The sequence below is a fragment of the Colletes latitarsis genome, chromosome 2, assembly GCF_051014445.1.
Source record: "Colletes latitarsis isolate SP2378_abdomen chromosome 2, iyColLati1, whole genome shotgun sequence".
Taxonomy (NCBI): Eukaryota; Metazoa; Arthropoda; class Insecta; order Hymenoptera; family Colletidae; genus Colletes; species Colletes latitarsis.
Window position 1 is genome coordinate 12,657,302 of NC_135135.1, and position 18,557 is coordinate 12,675,858.

The 18,557-nt window shown below is 34.9% G+C and overlaps 4 protein-coding genes across 8 annotated transcripts in view; 3 read left to right on the forward strand and 1 right to left on the reverse strand.

Moving 5' to 3' along the window:
• The first annotated feature begins 423 nt into the window (after positions 1-423).
• On the forward strand, positions 424-4,996 carry LOC143351417 (E3 ubiquitin-protein ligase TRIM23). Of its 3 annotated transcripts, none has more exons than XM_076782890.1 (7): positions 424-639; positions 732-1,074; positions 1,165-1,725; positions 1,784-1,892; positions 2,095-2,468; positions 3,009-3,377; positions 4,381-4,996. In XM_076782890.1, exons 2-7 carry the CDS (start codon positions 1,006-1,008, stop codon positions 4,573-4,575), a joined length of 1,677 nt encoding a protein of 558 aa, XP_076639005.1. In that variant the 5' UTR covers positions 424-639; positions 732-1,005; the 3' UTR covers positions 4,576-4,996. The 3 variants fall into 3 exon arrangements, with proteins under 3 accessions (XP_076639005.1, XP_076639004.1, XP_076639003.1); XM_076782889.1 differs by having other exon boundaries at positions 424-635; XM_076782888.1 differs by having other exon boundaries at positions 424-1,074.
• On the reverse strand, positions 4,988-10,483 carry Calr (calreticulin). Its single transcript, XM_076782895.1, has 8 exons — positions 10,324-10,483; positions 8,331-8,435; positions 8,033-8,236; positions 7,507-7,658; positions 6,987-7,253; positions 6,665-6,901; positions 6,327-6,470; positions 4,988-5,795 (listed from the first exon to the last, which is right to left on the reverse strand). The coding sequence occupies exons 1-8, from the start codon at positions 10,406-10,408 to the stop codon at positions 5,778-5,780; spliced, it is 1,212 nt and encodes a 403-aa protein (XP_076639010.1). The 5' UTR covers positions 10,409-10,483; the 3' UTR covers positions 4,988-5,777.
• A 1,838-nt stretch (positions 10,484-12,321) lies between these two features.
• On the forward strand, positions 12,322-17,133 carry LOC143349619 (uncharacterized). The gene is made up of 7 exons (XM_076781014.1): positions 12,322-12,651; positions 13,218-14,008; positions 14,338-14,697; positions 14,872-15,259; positions 15,476-15,797; positions 16,333-16,505; positions 16,996-17,133. The coding sequence occupies exons 1-7, from the start codon at positions 12,421-12,423 to the stop codon at positions 17,035-17,037; spliced, it is 2,307 nt and encodes a 768-aa protein (XP_076637129.1). The 5' UTR covers positions 12,322-12,420; the 3' UTR covers positions 17,038-17,133.
• Positions 17,134-17,883: 750 nt separating this feature from the next.
• Positions 17,884-18,557, forward strand: part of LOC143351927 (uncharacterized) — a 36,777-nt gene continuing 36,103 nt past the window's right edge. For all 3 annotated transcript variants that reach the window (XM_076784022.1, XM_076784023.1, XM_076784020.1), the window contains exon 1: positions 17,884-18,069. The gene's annotated coding sequence lies outside the window, so the exon portion shown is untranslated. The remainder of the gene's footprint in view (positions 18,070-18,557) is intronic.

An 18,557-nucleotide genomic window follows, 5' to 3' on the forward strand; every position in this document is an offset into this window, starting at 1 on the left:
AAATATTTGAAATTATGACAAACATAAGTGTTTATTCAAATAATTCCAATGTAGAAAACCTATATCTCGATATTTTTTAACTTTTTGTTTTGTATTGTTTCGTACTTATGTAGCTTATATTATTTATTTTGTATTTATACAATTAGTTTCCCAAATACATTTTAGTTTGTAATATGATCAACAACATCCTGTTTATTTAATTGATGACCTCTCTATATTTAATAATTTCAAGGTTATAGTTTGACTTTTTTTATATTGTTTGGCTTTTATATTGTTTTTTATATTGTTTGGCTATAAAATTTAGCTTTAACCCTTAATTGATAACAATGGGGTACTCGACACCCTAGCAACTACATTTATTTCAATTATAACTAATATTATAAAGTAGTTCGATCTGTTCACCGCTAGATGGTTATACCATTTTTCTACCTGTTTTCTTTGCAAATAAATAATTCATTCAGAGATTAAACTATTTTTTATTGAGCATGTATCTGCGCGTTTTAAAAATGAATTCTGATACATGTAATCTACATGTACCACGAAATAATAACTGTTAAAGTCAATAAAAGAAATGGTTTTATGTGTTATCAAACAAAATTTTTGAGCCCAAAGCAAATATAACTATGCGAATTATGGCAAGTATGAAATCATACTAACTTCATACATAGTTTCGTGATCAGCTTAATAATCCATGCACGTTGTACACATGCATTGTCTTATACATAATCTAGGTATGCAAGTCAGTATCTCAAGACCAGAAATAATGCCCTTGTATATCGATTGACAAGTTGTCATTCGTATCAGCTGAGGCTTCATGGAACATCGTTTACGAACGTTATAATTAATAAAAAGGAACATGTAAATTTAAAAACACGAAATATAGGTGTTACTCGCGACCACAATTCCTGTGTTTGTCACCTTCGATTATGCGACGTATATTAAATTCTATCGTTTATTTATATATCCTGGTTTCTTTTTAATTCTGATAAAAAGAAAACTGTAGCTATGACAGAGGACGTGAATCGACTAAGCAAATATTTTAGTCAATTGCTAAAATCAACAACGAAAACGAACGTGAGCAAAGAATTCGAAGTATTTCATCTTAAAAATAAAAGCATTGAAAAATAACAGAGGTATTCCAATCTTTGAATACATTTTTTTCAGATGCTAGAATGTAGAGTTTGTGACGAGGTATTTACCATTGATGGAGCGAATGTTCCAAGATTGTTACACTGTGGTCATACAGTGTGTCATTCTTGTTTATTAAAAATAAGGCCATGTATGACCGATCAGCAATTTTTACTTTGCCCCTTCGATAGACAACCAACAGGCATCAGTGAAAATCATGTTTACAGTTTGAAAAAGAATTTTGCTTTGATTGAATTACTAGAAAGGTTGGAACAATCAAACGGTGAGAAAACATTGATACTTGAAAAGGAAAGACTTCAATCTAATCAAACTTGCGACGAAGACGAAGCACACATTGCTGTATTGTATTGCACTGTTTGCTCTACTCATTTATGCGAAAATTGTGATAGTACAATTCACTCTTCAAAGACACTCAGTAAGCACAAACGAGTGCCTTTGTCAGAAAAGCCAAAGGATAAACCAAAATGTCCAGTTCACACAATGCATGTAGCAGAATTTACTTGCACGCAGGAAGGTTGTCACAATTCGCTTATGTGTTATCTATGTAAGGACTATGGCAGACATAGTACGCATAAGGTAACATGCTCAACCTGTTGACTGTCAATCAATATCCTAACTTTTGTTCAAATTATAGCTGGCATTGGTGGAAGTTGAGGCAGAGAATATTAGAAAGTCTATTGTTACTGCTCTGCAAAAAATGACACAATTTATAGAGAGTATGAGAGACACAGCTCAAAGAATAGGTATGTTATTTTAATTCCTATTTGCTATAAACCCAATCACATTAACTAAATTTTCATTCTTATATTATTTTCTGATTTCTTATTAACAATAAGTAGTATCCAATTTATAATTGGCAAACAGTTTATCAACTTAATTGCAAACAAAGAATGAACAATTAAATCAACAGAAATTAATAATTACAATTACACTACTCCTGTTTAGAGACAGTGATACTATTATTGGAAGGATGGGTATTGGACGATGCAAGACAACAAGTTCATCAACATTTCGAGGAATTACGAGCCTCGTTAGCGGAACAAGAAAATGCGGCCATTAGCTGCATTGAAACGGAAACTCATGGAAGACTATGCGCTTTGAGACAGCAGCAACAGGATCTTACCACCACGAGATCTCAGGTGGCCGATGTGTGCATCCAATGCGAAAGCATGTTAGATTTAGAAAATTGGAAACTACTACGCAGTGCAACGAGCGTTCAGGAAGTTTTAATTATGCTGGAGCAACGACATCAATACTATGCTCAATTGGGTCCTGATTTTCTCACGCCTGAAGCTTCTATTCCCATAATATTTAGCAAGGTATATTTTCATAATTTCTATCTTTAAAATTAACCTATGATCCTGTACGTGTTCGAAAATACACGTGTATATGTACAGCCACGATAGTCATAAAAAGCACAAATAGATAATAGTGAAAAGTAAAAAATTACGGAACACTAACAAGTTTATTACCTTGAAAATCAAAGACATTTAACAAATGATTAACGTATAAAAATAACAGCGTATGTCGAAATACGCTCAAATACATAAGTACACGCGAAATAAGGGACTCTATTTGAAATTCAAGAGTATTTGGATTCAGATATTAAGTATTCAAAGAATTTTGTCAATGCATTGCATATTAAAATATTCAAAATTAGGTAATTAAAGCATTTGAACCTCTGTTGGATTTTTTCGATATAGTTTATTCAAGATTTATTAGCTATAAGCGACAAAATTCACGAATTTTAATTCTAATTTCTACTTTCTCTTACTTTCTTTTTTTAACGATTCAAATAATTGAATTATGTAAATTTTTTGCGGTTCTTGTTTCATCTGATAAAATTATTACCACCTTAGGATAATAGGGTATATATTGGTACAAAAATCGACATGCGTGTGGTGATCTTGGGATTGGACGGTGCTGGTAAAACGAGTATATTATCAGCGATGAGAGGAATTACGCTTTCCGGCCCGCCGATTCCCACTATAGGATTCAACGTTGAGAGTTTAGAATACAAAAATCTGGCGTTTACATTGTGGGACGTTGGCGGTCAACAAAAATTCAGGCCACTATGGAAACACTACTATCAAAATACGCAGGCTGTTATCTTTGTTGTCGATGCCAGTGATAGATCCCGATTTGAAGAGGCGCAGAACGAATTGTCGAAAATCGTCAACGAACGCGAACTTAAGGATGCTTTGTTTTTAATCTACGCTAATAAACAGGTGAGACAGTGATGTAATTGCATTATTCTATTTTAAGAAATAATTTTTATAATATTAATTAATTATTTGTTATAATACAATCAATAATTTAATTGATATTTCACTTTTGCAGTAATACTATTTTCGAATAAGTTCATTTTTATTCTTCACTTTCTTTCATTTCGTTTGTCGTTAAATTAAGGTTAACGCAAAATATTAACTACCTGTTACATGAATTTTCTGTTTTAAAACATAAACTATTTCTAGGCTATTTATATATATTTATGAATTAATGATCAAAATAAACAATAGGTGGCTAAATCTGCAAAGCTATTAAATGTTCCCATAAAAAGACGATGCTAATTGATGAACTCTACAAGGAATTTTAATTACGTTTTCGAAAGGTCACATGTAATAGAGAGTTAAAAAAAGCTGCCTCAATCATTATTTAGTTTCAAAGAAATAAATATTTTTACTTATAAATCACATCGCTACAATTAAAGGATTGAAATATTGTAAATTTTTAAGAAAATTTGCTTAACTATCGCGATGGAATCAATGTAATCGACTGATTCTTTTAAAATAATTAATCGATTGCGTGATATGATTAAAAATATAGTCATCAGAATTAATTAATATTAATTAATTATTAATTTCTCTGATGTTGCATTATTTTCATTGTGTAATTTACCATTAGTTACTCACGTTCATCGTTGTTTAAATTAATGGTTATAATTCAATGGCGTGACGCCATAAATATTCAATAATAATAATGCAACATTAGAGAAATTGATAATTAATTTACTTGTAAAAGACTCTAAGCAATTTACGATGGACTCAATCGACAATCATTGTGAACGATAATTTAATTATCAATCAATATATGGGTATATTACAATTTATTAAATCGTCACTTTGATTAACTTTTGTCCAGTACTGTCGTTTGCTCATGATAATCTATATGTAGAATACCTGTGTTATTTGATACGTAGGTTAGTATTAATTCCAGCATGTTATTTTGCAGGATATCGCTGGCTGTGCCAGCATCGAGGAGCTGACCGACATTCTATGCTTACAAAAACTTTGTTGCGGTAGAGCATGGCACATACAGGGATTATCTTTAGTTACAAACGCTGGCGATTATACGCAAGGTCTCGATTGGTTGTGGCAACAACTGGGTGCTCACGAAACCTTGCATACAATACCTACGGTATCGTAAATGCGTAATCATTCTAGCACTTTCGGTGCTAAGACCTGAATGTGTAACAAAAGTACCGAGTACGAAAATCTAATAATCCTGTTTATGTATGTTTGCTGAAAGCTCATCGGTGTTAATTTTACGCGCCGCACTCATCAACTGAGGAACTTATGAGAGCCTACAGCCTCGAAAGAGCTAGAGAATAATCGAGATCATGATTTTACTGATCTCAATATACTCCGTAATTTGTGAATTGCACATTCCGCAATATTTTCGTCGATTAATCAAGGTTATGATATAAAAGTGATCGAAAGACATCCGTAACGTAGTGCGTTTGATGTGATGTAACAATTGCTAACAGTAATAATCGCGTTAATTAGAAAGCAACATCGAAGAAGAAACGAAGCAGGCGAAAATAAACGGCCCGAGCACGTCTAGAAAAGTCTTATTTATTTTTTTACATTGGTTATTGGTTACCTTCGATACATGAATCATACCAATTTATTTATTTGTTTACTCATTCAGTCATGTTGTAGCATACATTCCAATCACTCTTACTTCTCTTTTTTTTTTATCCTTTCAATTGGAGCGAGCTTTTTTTTTAATACGCGTACACTGTACGGAAATTGAAATAATATATAATATATATATATTTATATATAATATAGCATCGTTTAAATTACATCTCAATTACTTTTTAATTGTATATAAAAACACTTGACAAACAAAAACGGAACAACTTAGAGTCTTTTGTGGAGCTGTGCCATGGTGGGGACACGGGGCAAGGTGACTCTATTTATATAATACATATATATTATATATGTATGTATGTATGTATATATATAGTACGCATTTCGAATGCAACATACCTTCGGCAGCACAACGAGCACTTTGATTCGTTTAACACTCGATTAATCGGTGATGTTTCTTACTGATAAAATTTCGTGGAACACGAAACGAAAAATCGAAGACTAGGATACAAAGTTTAGGCTGCGAAGACGAGGCCATGCTTCGATTAAAGAAAAAAACAGAACCATGGGTATTCACCGTTTAAAAATTTCTCACAAACCGGAATTCAATAGTACAATGTTTTCGGTCATTTTACGGCAATGTTTTTTCTCTTTATTTTTACTGTGATTTTTTGCTTTTGAAAAGTAGTGCGTGTCGCGGCCACACAGCTCCTGGAATACAGTCTGTGTTTGTGTCAAACAAGACACATTTATTTACAATTCGTCATGCTCCTGAAAATAAAACGGAAACAATGGTTTAACTACTACTATCGTAGTTGCAATAAAATATTTGCAATTTTTTGATTTTAATTTGAATTCGAATTACGATCATCGTTAAAAAATATTCTGACAATATGTAATTTTAAGTGAAAATTCCGTTAGAAAGGTGACTAATTAGGTAATTCTTGAAGTTTAAACAAAATAAGTAAAAAAAAATATAAATATGTACTTTCGTGGACGTACACATAGTAAATTTAGAATGTCTTGCCCGAATACATTTAATGCATTGTAATCAATATTTGTAGGTATTCGAAACTGTAATATATCTGTTATCAAAAGCAGATCTATTTATATTGTTCACACGATTGACGCCGTTTTACAGATGGAAAAGAAGTACAATAAATTATTGAAGTATATAAAGCGTAGTTATCGCACTTACCTTCAAAATTATGAATGTATTTTTTTACAGTTTATTTTAGTTTCAGTAATTAATAAAAAAATTTCCTATCGGAAATTCCTTCTTAAAATATCTCTAATACTAACCTCAGTTTCTGGAACACTGTTATCTTCTTCATCTACGTCTTCATCTTCATCATCGCCCTTATTATCTTCGTTCGCTTTGTTCTCCTTCTTTCGCTGTTGTCTTTCCTCCTCATCCTGAGCCTCTTTCATTTTTTTTTCACCTTCCTAAAACGTACAAATTTTTTGATCTACCTAACAGTTAGCAACACAAATTTGATCATTTATTTTGTTTGGTCAGCAACGAGGAATTCCAGCTTTTGTATCGCTCATCAATGTCAGCAACGCTTTTTACATCATTTACTAAGATTTAATTTTTTTTCATTTACTACGATTAACAGTAAGTATATTTATATACTTACAAGAGTAGGTTTCCAGACTTCCTCACCGAATTGGCGAGCGACTTCTGGATCATCAGTAATGAGAACATTATCAAAGATCGTTCCGGACTTCACTTGCCATAAATCGAAACCAACTGCACAAATTTCGTTTCTCAAGTATAATTCAGTATCAGGAGTATATTCGGGATTATCGATTTCTGGGTGAACCCAGGGTCCCTTATAGTTGGGATTATCAATTTGTTTTGGTTTCCATTCACCCTGAAGAAGAAATTAGGTCGAATTAGCGATAAAAGAATAAATGGATAAAAGAATATTAATGATTACTTAATTTTATGAAATTTACCTTATATTCACGATTGTCGACCATAGGAGCTTCCCATTCTCCATCCATTTCATCATCCCAATCGTCGGGTTTAGATGCCTCCGGATCAGGAATGTGTTCCGGTTTGTCCCAGTCTTCTGGTTTCTGATCATCTGGATCAGGGATAGTGGGTTTATCATCCCAATCATCGGGTTTGCTCTGAGATGGATCTTTAATTTTCTTTGGTGGCAAGAAGTCCCAATCCGTTTCCAGTTCACCAGATTCAACCTCTTCATTGTCAATAAGAACCTGAAAGAATATTTAAAATTTAATCAAAATGTAATTATAAAAGAGAGACTTTTTAACCATCTTCATAATTATAATGAATTGTTGTTCTTTGCTTATTCTGTAAAAAAGCAAAATATAACTTATATACATTTAATAAGCAAGATAATCTTCGCTCTCCGAGATCCTTCAGCACTTATTCTCCACAATGAATCAATGAGAATATGTGACTCTGGGCTCGACACATTTATGCATTATGATGTTTTTACTTTCCTACCTTGTACGTGTTGTCAGGATTAACAATTAATGTGTACAGATGTGTATAAATATCATCTTTGCAACGGATGTCTTTATTGATCAAAAGATTCTTTCCCTTATAACTGAAGATAACATGAACTTTCTTTGTTCCAGGTCCACAAATATCAGGTCCTATAACAAGATATACGCATTTAAGCATAAAAATTGAACAGATCACACTTGTTGGACGTATGCCAAAGAAAATATAAAACTTTACATTTCGTTCAATGGAACGTTCATAATACACGGGATTAATACTTTCATTTTTTCGCTGAATAGACATGTTCAATAAGTAACTAAATAATTAATGTATCTCAACTGGTGCCTGAATATGTATGAGAACTATATTCAGGGCATAAGTTAGAATTTACTCTCCGAGTTGCATTAGCACCAATTCACCACTGGGTGTAACCGGTGACTCTAGACTCGGCTTTTTAAAAAATATAAAATTTAATATCTGGCATTCATTAAAGAGTACGATTCTTTAATGGACTAAAATTTCTTACCAAACATGATTTGGTACGGGCTATCTCCGTGCATGTCTTTTTGATCCAATGAACAGTCAAATACTTTTAAGTATCCACCGCCGCAATCGATGTATTGCTCATGCTTGACAGAAAATTGAACAACAAGTGGTTTATCCTTATTGCTGAAGGGTTTGAATTTCTTGCTTAATGCATAGAATCGTGCATCCTGAGAGGTCTGGATACCTTTTGAAAAATAAGATTTTTAAATAATAAAATAGAACATTAAAAAGTTGTATATTTCAGGAATTAAAATATGAGACGAGTTTTTTCTACTTACCTTTATCGTTTTCTGGATCGTTCCAGAACTTTCCATGACTTAATACAAACTTTCCAAACTCATTTCCAGGGTGTTCAGAGTATACCCAGTTGTTTTCCCAGGAATCTGCAAAGAAACGTTATTAATGAAAATAAAATAATTATATAGAGAGTAATATTTAAACTGAAATTATTATACATAGCAATTAATTAAACAAAATTGTATTTATGTTGCAACCATGCAAATATGTAAGTACTTAACTGTTATAGTATTTGCTGATTCATTTAATTTATTTAATACATGTTTAGAGTATAATTAAGAATGTATTAATAATAACAAATGAACAGATTTGAAATATTTATTATTTCAACTTAAAATAATACTGAAAATGTAAGGACTAAAAATATAACATCTCTAAAATCATTAACACATTTATATTTATTTTTATGTTTTAACGTGAATTTTTATAATTTTTTGAACATATTGCGATCTCAAAAAATTTATAATATTTAAACATTTTTATGTAATTCTATGCCACATATTTCTACAAATAAATTTGTCCCTTAGCTACATCAATATCTATCATTCATCTGTTTAACACATTGACTGCTACTGTAAAATTATAAATAATGCTATTTTAATTAGAAATGTAAAATAACAGATACATCATTGAATTATTGAATACTTCCTGTTTCATGCTATAATTTGAATAAATGTTGGGGACATCTTTAGACATGGAAAACTGATATAGCAGTTAACATGTTAAATTTAGGATTGTCTAATTTTTTTATAGTTTTATCATCATCAGTTATATGTGCATTTACATTGTAATTGAACAGTAGTGCAGCCACTACTGAAAAGAAATTACTAAAGTATTAAGTTTGTAATATTTTTTTGAATGTTTGTACTTAAATTTAATAAAAAAAAATGTTACAATAAGGACATATTTAAAAAATTTGTTATAATTTAAATGAGTTAAAAATAATAAAATATAGTAAATTTCATTGGATTTTTCTATTTACAATGAGAGGATTTTAGTTAAGAATCAAATAATATGAATTTTTAATGTCATTCCATTAAAAAAATTAATTTATAGTTAGATGATAATAAATAAATGGTAAGAGCCACGCGAATTCGTTAATTTTATTAGCATTTATTTTTGTGTATTACATTCATAAGCAACGAATAAAAGTTATAAAATATAATGCCAATTGAATAAAAAAAAGAATTTTAAATATATAAATACAATATTTCTAGAAAACAATTTGAAAAGAAATGTAAGATGTAATCGAGCTTTACACTAGGGAAGTCCATTAAAAGTTTCATTTTTTTAAGGTGGTCTGCGAGAAAATAAAGTTTGAGAAACACTGGGCTAACGATGTACCGAAATATCGAATGACAAAACAACGAAAATTGAGACGATTACAATGTATGGAACGCATCATCCTGACACGTTTTTTTCCAAGCACAAGGGGAGGTTTACTTCGAAACGGAGAGCGTTCAACGCGGATCAACCGATCGATTGCGCGTCATGTCGGCGAAACGCACACGGTACGCTTGTGCCTTTGCCACGAGATGTTTCTCCCTTGCCACGTCTGTGGGAATTTCCACTTTCCAGGCTCGCATATGGCAGCGTAAACAATTCGATGAACAACGGATCGCATTATCGTGTCAAAATTACACGCAGATTTGCATGCGTGCAAAAACTGTTAATTGCAGATATCGCGAGTAAGGGCGTGTGGGTTACCAAGGAGAAATATACAATGTACGCGTCGTTTTTCCGAGCTCGGCATTAGAGGAAAATTTTCAAAGACGTATATCGAAACGAACGATTTTTTCAGACAAAACTTTGCGAATACGAAACGTGGGTGTGGTTGTGCGGAGAAAACTATGCGGGATCTGCTGATTTTTCTAGACTTTGTCGGCTCGGGTATGGAGAGCCGATGGACGAAGCAGGGATTGAGAAGGAAAACGAGACGTGGGCGAAAATAGCTTTCTAGGAGCGTTTACTCACCGTCGAGAAATTTCTCCTCAAAGTAGACTTCCGCAGTAACGAGCGTAACCGCCAGTAGAAGTAAAAACGAGCAGAAGGACCGCATTTTTAGACGCCGGGACGACGAGAGTCCGCACGACGAAGACGTTGACACTGCGACGAACTAGCCGATAATGCCTGAATCGCAGACGTGGTTGGCGAGTTAGCAGCCGCCGGGGCAGACAGATGGAGGGCGTTGATTGGCTGATGCTCGTCGCCCAATCAACGCCGACCACGCTTGACCAACCAGTCGCCGCGCCGTGGCAGGTTATAGTCATGCCGCGCGCACATAACCTCACGTCAGCAATTACCTTATTTTATCTATTGTCGATATGGCAGGAGATAGGCGCAGCGGTTTAGTAGAATGTTTTTATTGGTTACTAGTTCGACAGCCATTGTTAAGAGCGATATTTAAATATAGTTTAATTTGATGGATGGATTGCACGAACATTTGTTTTAAGTATTTTATCTTTTAAACATTTACATAAAGGTACTGTTTTGAAGCACGTGGTACCCGCCAAAAATGTGAAATCCAATTTTTTAATATGACATTTTCAAGAAAATCGATTAAATGAACTTTTTTGAAATGTATTTGGGGATTATATCATATAATATATAACATCTTGTCACATGAATATAATGTTTTATATTAATTAAAATATATATACATATATTAATTAAAAAAATTATTCTTGGTTTGATAAATTAATTAAAAGAATTATGTTTAACGGACAGTGGTCATGAAACGATTGACAATATTTTTAATCTTCTGTTTCAGGTTTAATATTAATATTCTATTTATTTGCCATTTTTACCGTTTTAATTGGTATGAACACTTAAGTATGCAAGTGGCGAATAAACGCGTTTCTTTTTTATTTGAAAGAGCATCGTAGCGCCAGAAGCTTCGTGTCCTTCGTACGCACACTTGTGTAATCATGTTTGATATTAAGTATTCGATAAAAGTGAAATGATTAGCATATAATTTTAACCAAAACCGAACACTTCATTTTACAATTAAAACATTCTTCAACAAATCTTTGTCACTAGTATCATCCTCGTTTGTAGAACTTGCAATAACAGTAATTTTTTATGCCAAACAGTAAAAATAATTTTTCTCCGAGTATTCTACACCGAGTATTTTGATATGCTTAAAAGGTATGTGATTCGTATCAAAAACTCGATAATAAGTATCAAACTCGTATGGTACGTCTGAAGAAGACGTATCAAATTAAAATTATACGTTTATTAAACGCTTTTGCAGTGCTGTAAATACTGTAAATTTACATATCTCTTTATCAGTTTGAATAATCGACGTTCTACTGTAGAGGTATACGTTGTATACATAATAGGAGATGCATGTATCTTTTTTTAACTCTGCATCGATGAGCAATCAATACCAATAATGTACAAGGAAAAAACACTGCCATTTTTACTTCCACATATAATAACGTACTACACGTTACATAAATAAATACATAAAATTATTTTTCCGTATCAGTTCTCCGTATCTTTTAGACAATCTCAAGCTTATACCGCATTATTTGCGTGTGTATTTTATCAGTGCCTTAATTCTCAATTGTACTTTTATAAATGTTATTCGTAAACGTTACCATCGTTCGGTGTGAATGCAGGCGAAACAAACGGTCGATGCGCGTATCAAAAAACCGAGCACGATGTTGAATTATATCTACATACGTCGATAAATCAAACATGCTCGTCTAAACTAGGAACCGAATTTCTTACATCCTCGCTTCGTATCTTATCTACGCGTGTCTCCGTAAAATGGTATAGCAGAAATCCAGTTTTCTAACCACTTCTTAATTCCGGCAGCCGTTGCCGATAAGTGAAATACATAGCGTTTAAACGCGTTCCACCACTAACGTATCCGATTTCAACCGTCTTGTGTACGAATTGTTCCCCTTAGCAACGGCTTCCACAACCGCACTTCGGTCGAGCGCAACGTGCATGAAAATCTACAAGTGAAGCCAGTGAAAGCTGTCAACGCTGAAGGAGTTCTCCTTCAAAGAACAACTTAACAAAAAAGAAATATATATATATATATATAAAAAAAGAGTAAAAATGTTACGTTCGAAGGCGACAGCCGCGTTGCTGCGGTTGAAGGAGATGGACAGGAAGTACAATATTAAGTGTATCGAGGGCAAACGGGGCCAGAGTAACGTGAGCACCGAAAGTTCTATCGACGACACACCGAGGAACCTTCGATCCGGCTTCAAAGCCTCCGGCAACGACGAACCTGACGCTGTTCGAAGTTTTACCGCCACTGACGCGGGAGATGAGGCCAGGTCAAAGGTAGCGATGGATTTAAGATGTAGTCTGAAAAAAAGTATCCATAGATCGCAAGGTAGTCTGTATTAATCTTCCGCTACTAACGTGTTTCTAAGACATCGTTATTAACATCAGTCTTTGAAGCCTATACTTTCGGAAATAGAGTTTGGTTTTAATAGTATAATTTATTTAACTCTATCGTGAGATTTCAATAAAATATTTTTGTTTTGAACGTTAGAAATGGTTTTTATTCTGCATTTCTCATAAATTTTAGAAATATAGTTGCGTCAGTCTCTGAGACTGGGCGTTAATAACGGAGGGTTAAATGATAATAATATGTATAGCTAGTCACAAAATTATCGTCACACCAGAAAGTGATAGGCATAGGAAGAGTAAAAGAAATAATTGAAAATCTTTTCCTCTTTCAATATTATTACAATATTACGAAAAAATAATAATATTATCGTTTATAGTTATACAAAAATGAAGAGATGCGATACGAATTTGTCTACCTATTAGTTTGGATACTTGATGTTCTACTGATTCGAATATTTTCTAAAATAGAGTTTGCCCATTCTTGCTTTCAACAGGCTTCCTCCAAGCCCAAGATACAGGTGAAGATCCCGAGTCTTATTGGAAAAGGCGACGATATCCTTAGCAGCAAAAATGTATCCACGTCGAAGAAGTCGTCCGAGGATTCTTTTGAAATCAGTAACAAAACATCGGTCGCAGATGAGAGCAGGGGCGTCCAATCGAAGGGAGAAGACGTCTCGATGACGAAGGAGTCTTCCAAGACACTTTCAAGTTTGGAGTCCACCCTGAAAGAAGACAGTATCAATGTCAAAGCCAAAGTTGAAGTTGGGGCATCAGAGTCTGTGGATCGTCTCAAAAATAGCGATGAGTCCTCGGTTGCCACGATTCTCTCCGAGGCTTCGGGAGGTTCTAAAATCATTTTTGGGACGATCAGGTCGGTGGACGCCGAGTCATCGACGAGAAGCGACAGGAAATCGAATGTGTCGGAAGAAATAGCGTCGAGGAGCAACGACCAGGAGTCGAATGCTGCGAATGACGAGGCGACGATAGACGAGGTCATCGGGATAAGCGGCGAAAGGAGCGAAATCATCTTGGAACTGTCCCATGCGACAGACAAGGACGATAATCGGTCGAAAGATTCTTCCAGAGTGGAACAGAAGGAATACGAGAGCGACACTTTCGAGGAGGTTGGCAGTTCCACCGCCTCGACGAGTTCTGCGGAAGACCGGCTAGAGGAAACGTTGATCAAAGAAACATTTCAGAATACAATCAGATCTGGTGTGAAACAGATCATGATCACGCCCCACAAGCAAGTCGAGGGTGTACAGAAAATCGTAACCGATGATAGGTAATTGAAATTGTAATTTTGTTGATTGGAAAGTTGAGGATAATCGATCAGGTGGGAGGTCATTGGCTTCTATCGGAGATCGGTTAGCTTCTTTTTTTTTAAATACCAATATGCATACAATATGTTGTACAACAAAATGGATATCCCACAAAATATATACTTGATATAAATATATAATGTCAAAACTATGGTGTCCAAATATTGTCGTATAAAGTTATGTTAGAAATTTTAACACCGGTAGAACATAAAATTTTAGATTTCGTTCCGAAGATAAAGCCCCGTAATTTTACTCCCTAACATGACACTATTAATTGGATTGTGCTTCGTAGTCCTCGAGACGATCTTTCCAGAGACAAAGAGATCATTGAACTCGTCGCGCCGAAAATAATGCAGAACACGAGCGAGTGTGATATCGGACTCGACGAGGAACTATCGAACTACGTGAAGACGATGGAAGATGTCGACGAGATGTTGCCGATCAGCCTCTTAAAGATATCTAAGCAAACAACGTCAGCTAGGAAACAGGTTCGAAGGAATAAGAGGCACCGAAAGTCGTCCAACGAAAACACGAGCGAGTCGCTGGAGAAGACCGAATCCCCGGAGTCTTCTGTTCTCGAGAAATTAACGAAACGGAAGGAAAACAAAAATGAGGACTACGAGCCAAGAGAAAATAGCTCAGCGACTATTACGTAAGAAAAATACACCGTGACGGTTCTATTAACATTATTTCTACCGCGGTTTTATATATACCTATTTCGACCAAAAGGTGTCTTTTAATTTTAAAACGCTTTAAAATGTTGCATTAACTGTCATTATTATACAATAATACCACATCTTGTCTTAAAATGTTATAATGTTTTTAGCAAAGACACGGGACAAAAGAACGAAAAGGAAATGAAAACAACGGAGACCTCTTTACTGAACGAACGAAGTAAACTCGAGACCGTCGATGCAGAAAAGAAGACATCAGAGAATGATACATGTACCGTAGAATCAAAAACTATCTCTAGCGGGGTACTTCTGAAAGAGACTCCAAAAACGTCGGACGTTACGTGCACGCTGAGGGAGTTGAACAGAGACGCAATCGACGCCATTGCTAGGCGACATAGGATCATCCGCGTACCGAAAAACACTTTTAATAAATCTGGACACTCACGAAAATTTGGAACTATAGTGAAGCTACCATCCACCGAGTACGAGACACCCGGGAAATACGAGTCGGACGAGAGCAGAACTGGGTCTTTGGACAATGTAAGAACGATGAACGTTAATCCTTTATAATCCATTGAGACTTTGAAGTGATATATCAAATAGAAATTGACGTTGCTTGCGCTAATATACTAGCTAGATTCCATATAAAAAAATAAAGACTAACTATTTCGCCCCTTAAAAAGATCAAACAAACTGTTACGAATATTTTCTCAAAATAATCATAATATTCGTTTTTATATCGTACAACTTTTTCAGTTGAAGGAGTCCAGTCAAGATCAGAGGACCAAAAAAAGAAACAAGTCTAAAAGGATCTCCAAAGCGTCGAAAGTCAGAAAGCCGCCTAGTTGCGGAAAAGTGGAAGAAAAACAATCGCGTTTTGATTGCAAACAGTCGCGTCGTTTGCGAAAGCAAGCTGCCGCCTTAAGGTTGCATCAGGAACGCCAGGACATTCGTAATTACTTGCTGGAATTGGAATGCACGCGATTAGAGTTCGGGCCCGGTAACACGCTCGCCTCTTCCAAGCTGCCTCCTTTCAAGCCCCTCGAATTTCCAAAAATCGCAACGTTCGAGAAACCTGGTACGTTGTCCATTTCGCGATAATACGACAGAACATCCCTGAAATAACATACATAAAGTCACTCAAACAATTAATTACACGTATCCAAATTTTAAACAAAGTTACATCTGTATAGGATGAAAGTTTACAAATACTTTATACGACTTTATAAATATTTTAATTAATGCGACGCCATTGTTATCCTCTCGCGTATGTATTTAATGGCAACGAAGATATTCAAGGTGTTCATAATAAATCGGAGACCCTGTATATCTTTTTATGACTAATAATGGCATCATTAAGATCAAGTATACCTACTTACAAGTTTAATACAACTGAGATTTATCCAAATGGGATTCTGCGATTGCATCATAATCGATAAATTATTGATCGAGTATATCGATGAAGTACACCAGAGTTTTTCCATAACTAATGAGTCACTAACATCCAGTGCAATCATTTATACATTGATCACAAATTTTACGTGCTAAGTATCCAGCGCCTATTGTTCTGACTTCACGCTTGAATGTAATTGTTCCACTTTCTTTGCGGACAGAACCAGCAGACGTGAACGTAAACTCCAAACATGAAGTTGCTGGACTGCAAGAGAGAATATCGACGATAAAACAGTGGCTGAAGGATCAATACGTCCTTTATAGGGACTACAGCAGTCTGGCGCAAACAATGAATGCAAAATATATTCCAGCCAGTTTGGAGGATGCAAAAAGGGTATTGATTTTAATTATTAAAGCAGTGATCTCAAGTGCCTTCCTAAAAAAAGAGAAAATTTCTGTGTTTGAGATAAGTAGTAGGTTCAAAATGGAATAAGGAATATGTACTTTAACGGTAGAAGCTTTAAATGAATGAAAATTGTTCCGATGTAAATTCTTCATTAGTGGTTTTCGTGTCATAACGAAATAATTAAATATAAATATTATTTTGTAAAATACTCCAACGTTACTATTAGTAAGAAACACCACTCCGCGGTAACTATAAAGGCAGTGGGAGGAATAGCTTCACGACTTATAACGAGTCACGAAAAACGACTTATATCGAGACAATGCCGTACAAACGCGTACCGAACAATGGGAAGACAATGAATTGTCGAATAAGGAAACGGACGGAGGTGGTATTCGCGTCTAAGAATCCACCGGCGAGGAAGCTTTTCACTTGACCGGCTTTTCGAAAGTTTTAACGAGACACTCCTGTTCGGTTTCAGACGATCCGCCAGCTACAGAAAGCGACGATTAAGACCAGGTGACCGTCCGCTTCTGCGAAGCTTTCAACGGAAAGAACGGAGCACGTGCAACACGATCCCTCTACGTAACAAAGTGAACGGACTAACTTGCAAAGCGATGTACTTCCTTAACGCGATTATATCCAAGCGTACGGACTCACTATTTTCGCTCTTGCATCGTGTGGTACTCATGGAACATAAACAATCGCGATGTTATCTTGATTTAACCAAATAAATTCGAAATGTACCAAGTACTCTCGTTTTGTAGTATTAAAGAGAGGAAATTCTGAAATAAAAGTCGATTCTATCTACCGTTTTCACTTGTATCCGGGCGCATAACTGTTTTTGTCTCTGTATCGTATAAAATTCGTGAAATGCAAAAATCAATTGGAGGATTGTCTTAATTTGTACAAACAATTCTGAAATGTACCAAGTTATTTTACTTTGTAATAATAAAGTGAAATAAAGAGTGAACGTTCTGAATAAAAATCGATTCCATCCAGTGTCCCTTTTTTACCAGTACGTTCCGTTACTTTCAAAAAAGCATATTGAAAAGTGGCTGAAGCGGGAGCATGAAAATATCAGTCGTGATTGGAGTAATGTTGCATTTGGCGATGACTCTTCTTTTTGGGCCTGGTTTCCTGTTAAATGTGCCTTATGTACGTATGAAAAAATCGTAATACGTATTATTTGCAAGAATAAATAACGATTTGCTAAAAAATTCTTAACATTGGTTCGATTGTGCTCCTTACTGTATATGCGATCCTCATGCATCGAATGCACGCGTGCGTGTTGCACGCGCACGTGCAGGAGATGCTCGAATGAGCGACGCCTCTCGCCGGCGTTCCTTCATTGACGTGCTGCTGGTCGTGTTCCGCAGTTCCGAGCGAGCCTTTGCACGCTCGTCTTCGTAGAGTTTGTGTACGTGAAATATCGTCGATCTTACGAAGCTTCGGAGGTTTTTATAGTGCCTGGGACCATAAGCTTTTCAAGGAAGACATCCTTTTCTCATCCCTTCCAGGAGATTTGGAGCTTCGAGATCAGACACCATTTTTGGTAAGTCTGACAAATAGTGTCTTTACTCATTTAAGTAGTGCGACCTTACTTTCATCGGTGACGATTAAATCACGTGCAACAAACCGTCAATTTACTGAAAATTTCGACAGTAACATTTACATCAGATGAGATTTCAAGGTTTCATTTTTTCTTAATATCAAACTAATAATTTAATAATTCTTTTCTTTTTTCTGTTGAAAGTCATCGTCTAGGGTGACTGTCCGAACGATCGAACGTTTAAGGAAAAGTAAAATGTTCTGTTGCTTAGAAATTAATTAGAGCAACCGGTTTTATCACTTAATTTTCTACTTTCATTTTTGCAATATTTCATTCTTATATTTGATCAGTTAAAATATATAAATTCAATATCTTTCTATTCGAATAAAGTTATTTTAATTAGATGACAATAAGATGCCCCAATAATTGGACTCTAAAATTATTTATTTTAATATTTTAGTCTAACAAACAAATAAAGGAGCTGATAGCAT

Bases quoted from the DNA above. Each gene is read 5' to 3' on its own strand.
- Calr (XM_076782895.1), bottom strand. From the start codon at position 10,408: ATGCGGTCCTTCTGCTCGTTTTTACTTCTACTGGCGGTTACGCTCGTT. The intron at 7,659-8,032 runs GTAAGAAATTTT...ATCTTGTTATAG, and splicing joins CCCGTACCAAATCATGTTTG to GACCTGATATTTGTGGACCT. The intron at 6,902-6,986 runs GTAAATTTCATA...TTTCTTCTTCAG, and splicing joins TCGACAATCGTGAATATAAG to GGTGAATGGAAACCAAAACA.
- LOC143351417 (XM_076782888.1), top strand. From the start codon at position 1,006: ATGACAGAGGACGTGAATCGACTAAGCAAATATTTTAGTCAATTGCTA. The intron at 1,726-1,783 runs GTAACATGCTCA...TTCAAATTATAG, and splicing joins GCAGACATAGTACGCATAAG to CTGGCATTGGTGGAAGTTGA. The intron at 1,893-2,094 runs GTATGTTATTTT...ACTCCTGTTTAG, and splicing joins AGACACAGCTCAAAGAATAG to AGACAGTGATACTATTATTG.
- LOC143349619 (XM_076781014.1), top strand. From the start codon at position 12,421: ATGTTACGTTCGAAGGCGACAGCCGCGTTGCTGCGGTTGAAGGAGATG. The intron at 12,652-13,217 runs GTAGCGATGGAT...TGCTTTCAACAG, and splicing joins GAGATGAGGCCAGGTCAAAG to GCTTCCTCCAAGCCCAAGAT. The intron at 16,506-16,995 runs GTATTGATTTTA...GTTCGGTTTCAG, and splicing joins GTTTGGAGGATGCAAAAAGG to ACGATCCGCCAGCTACAGAA.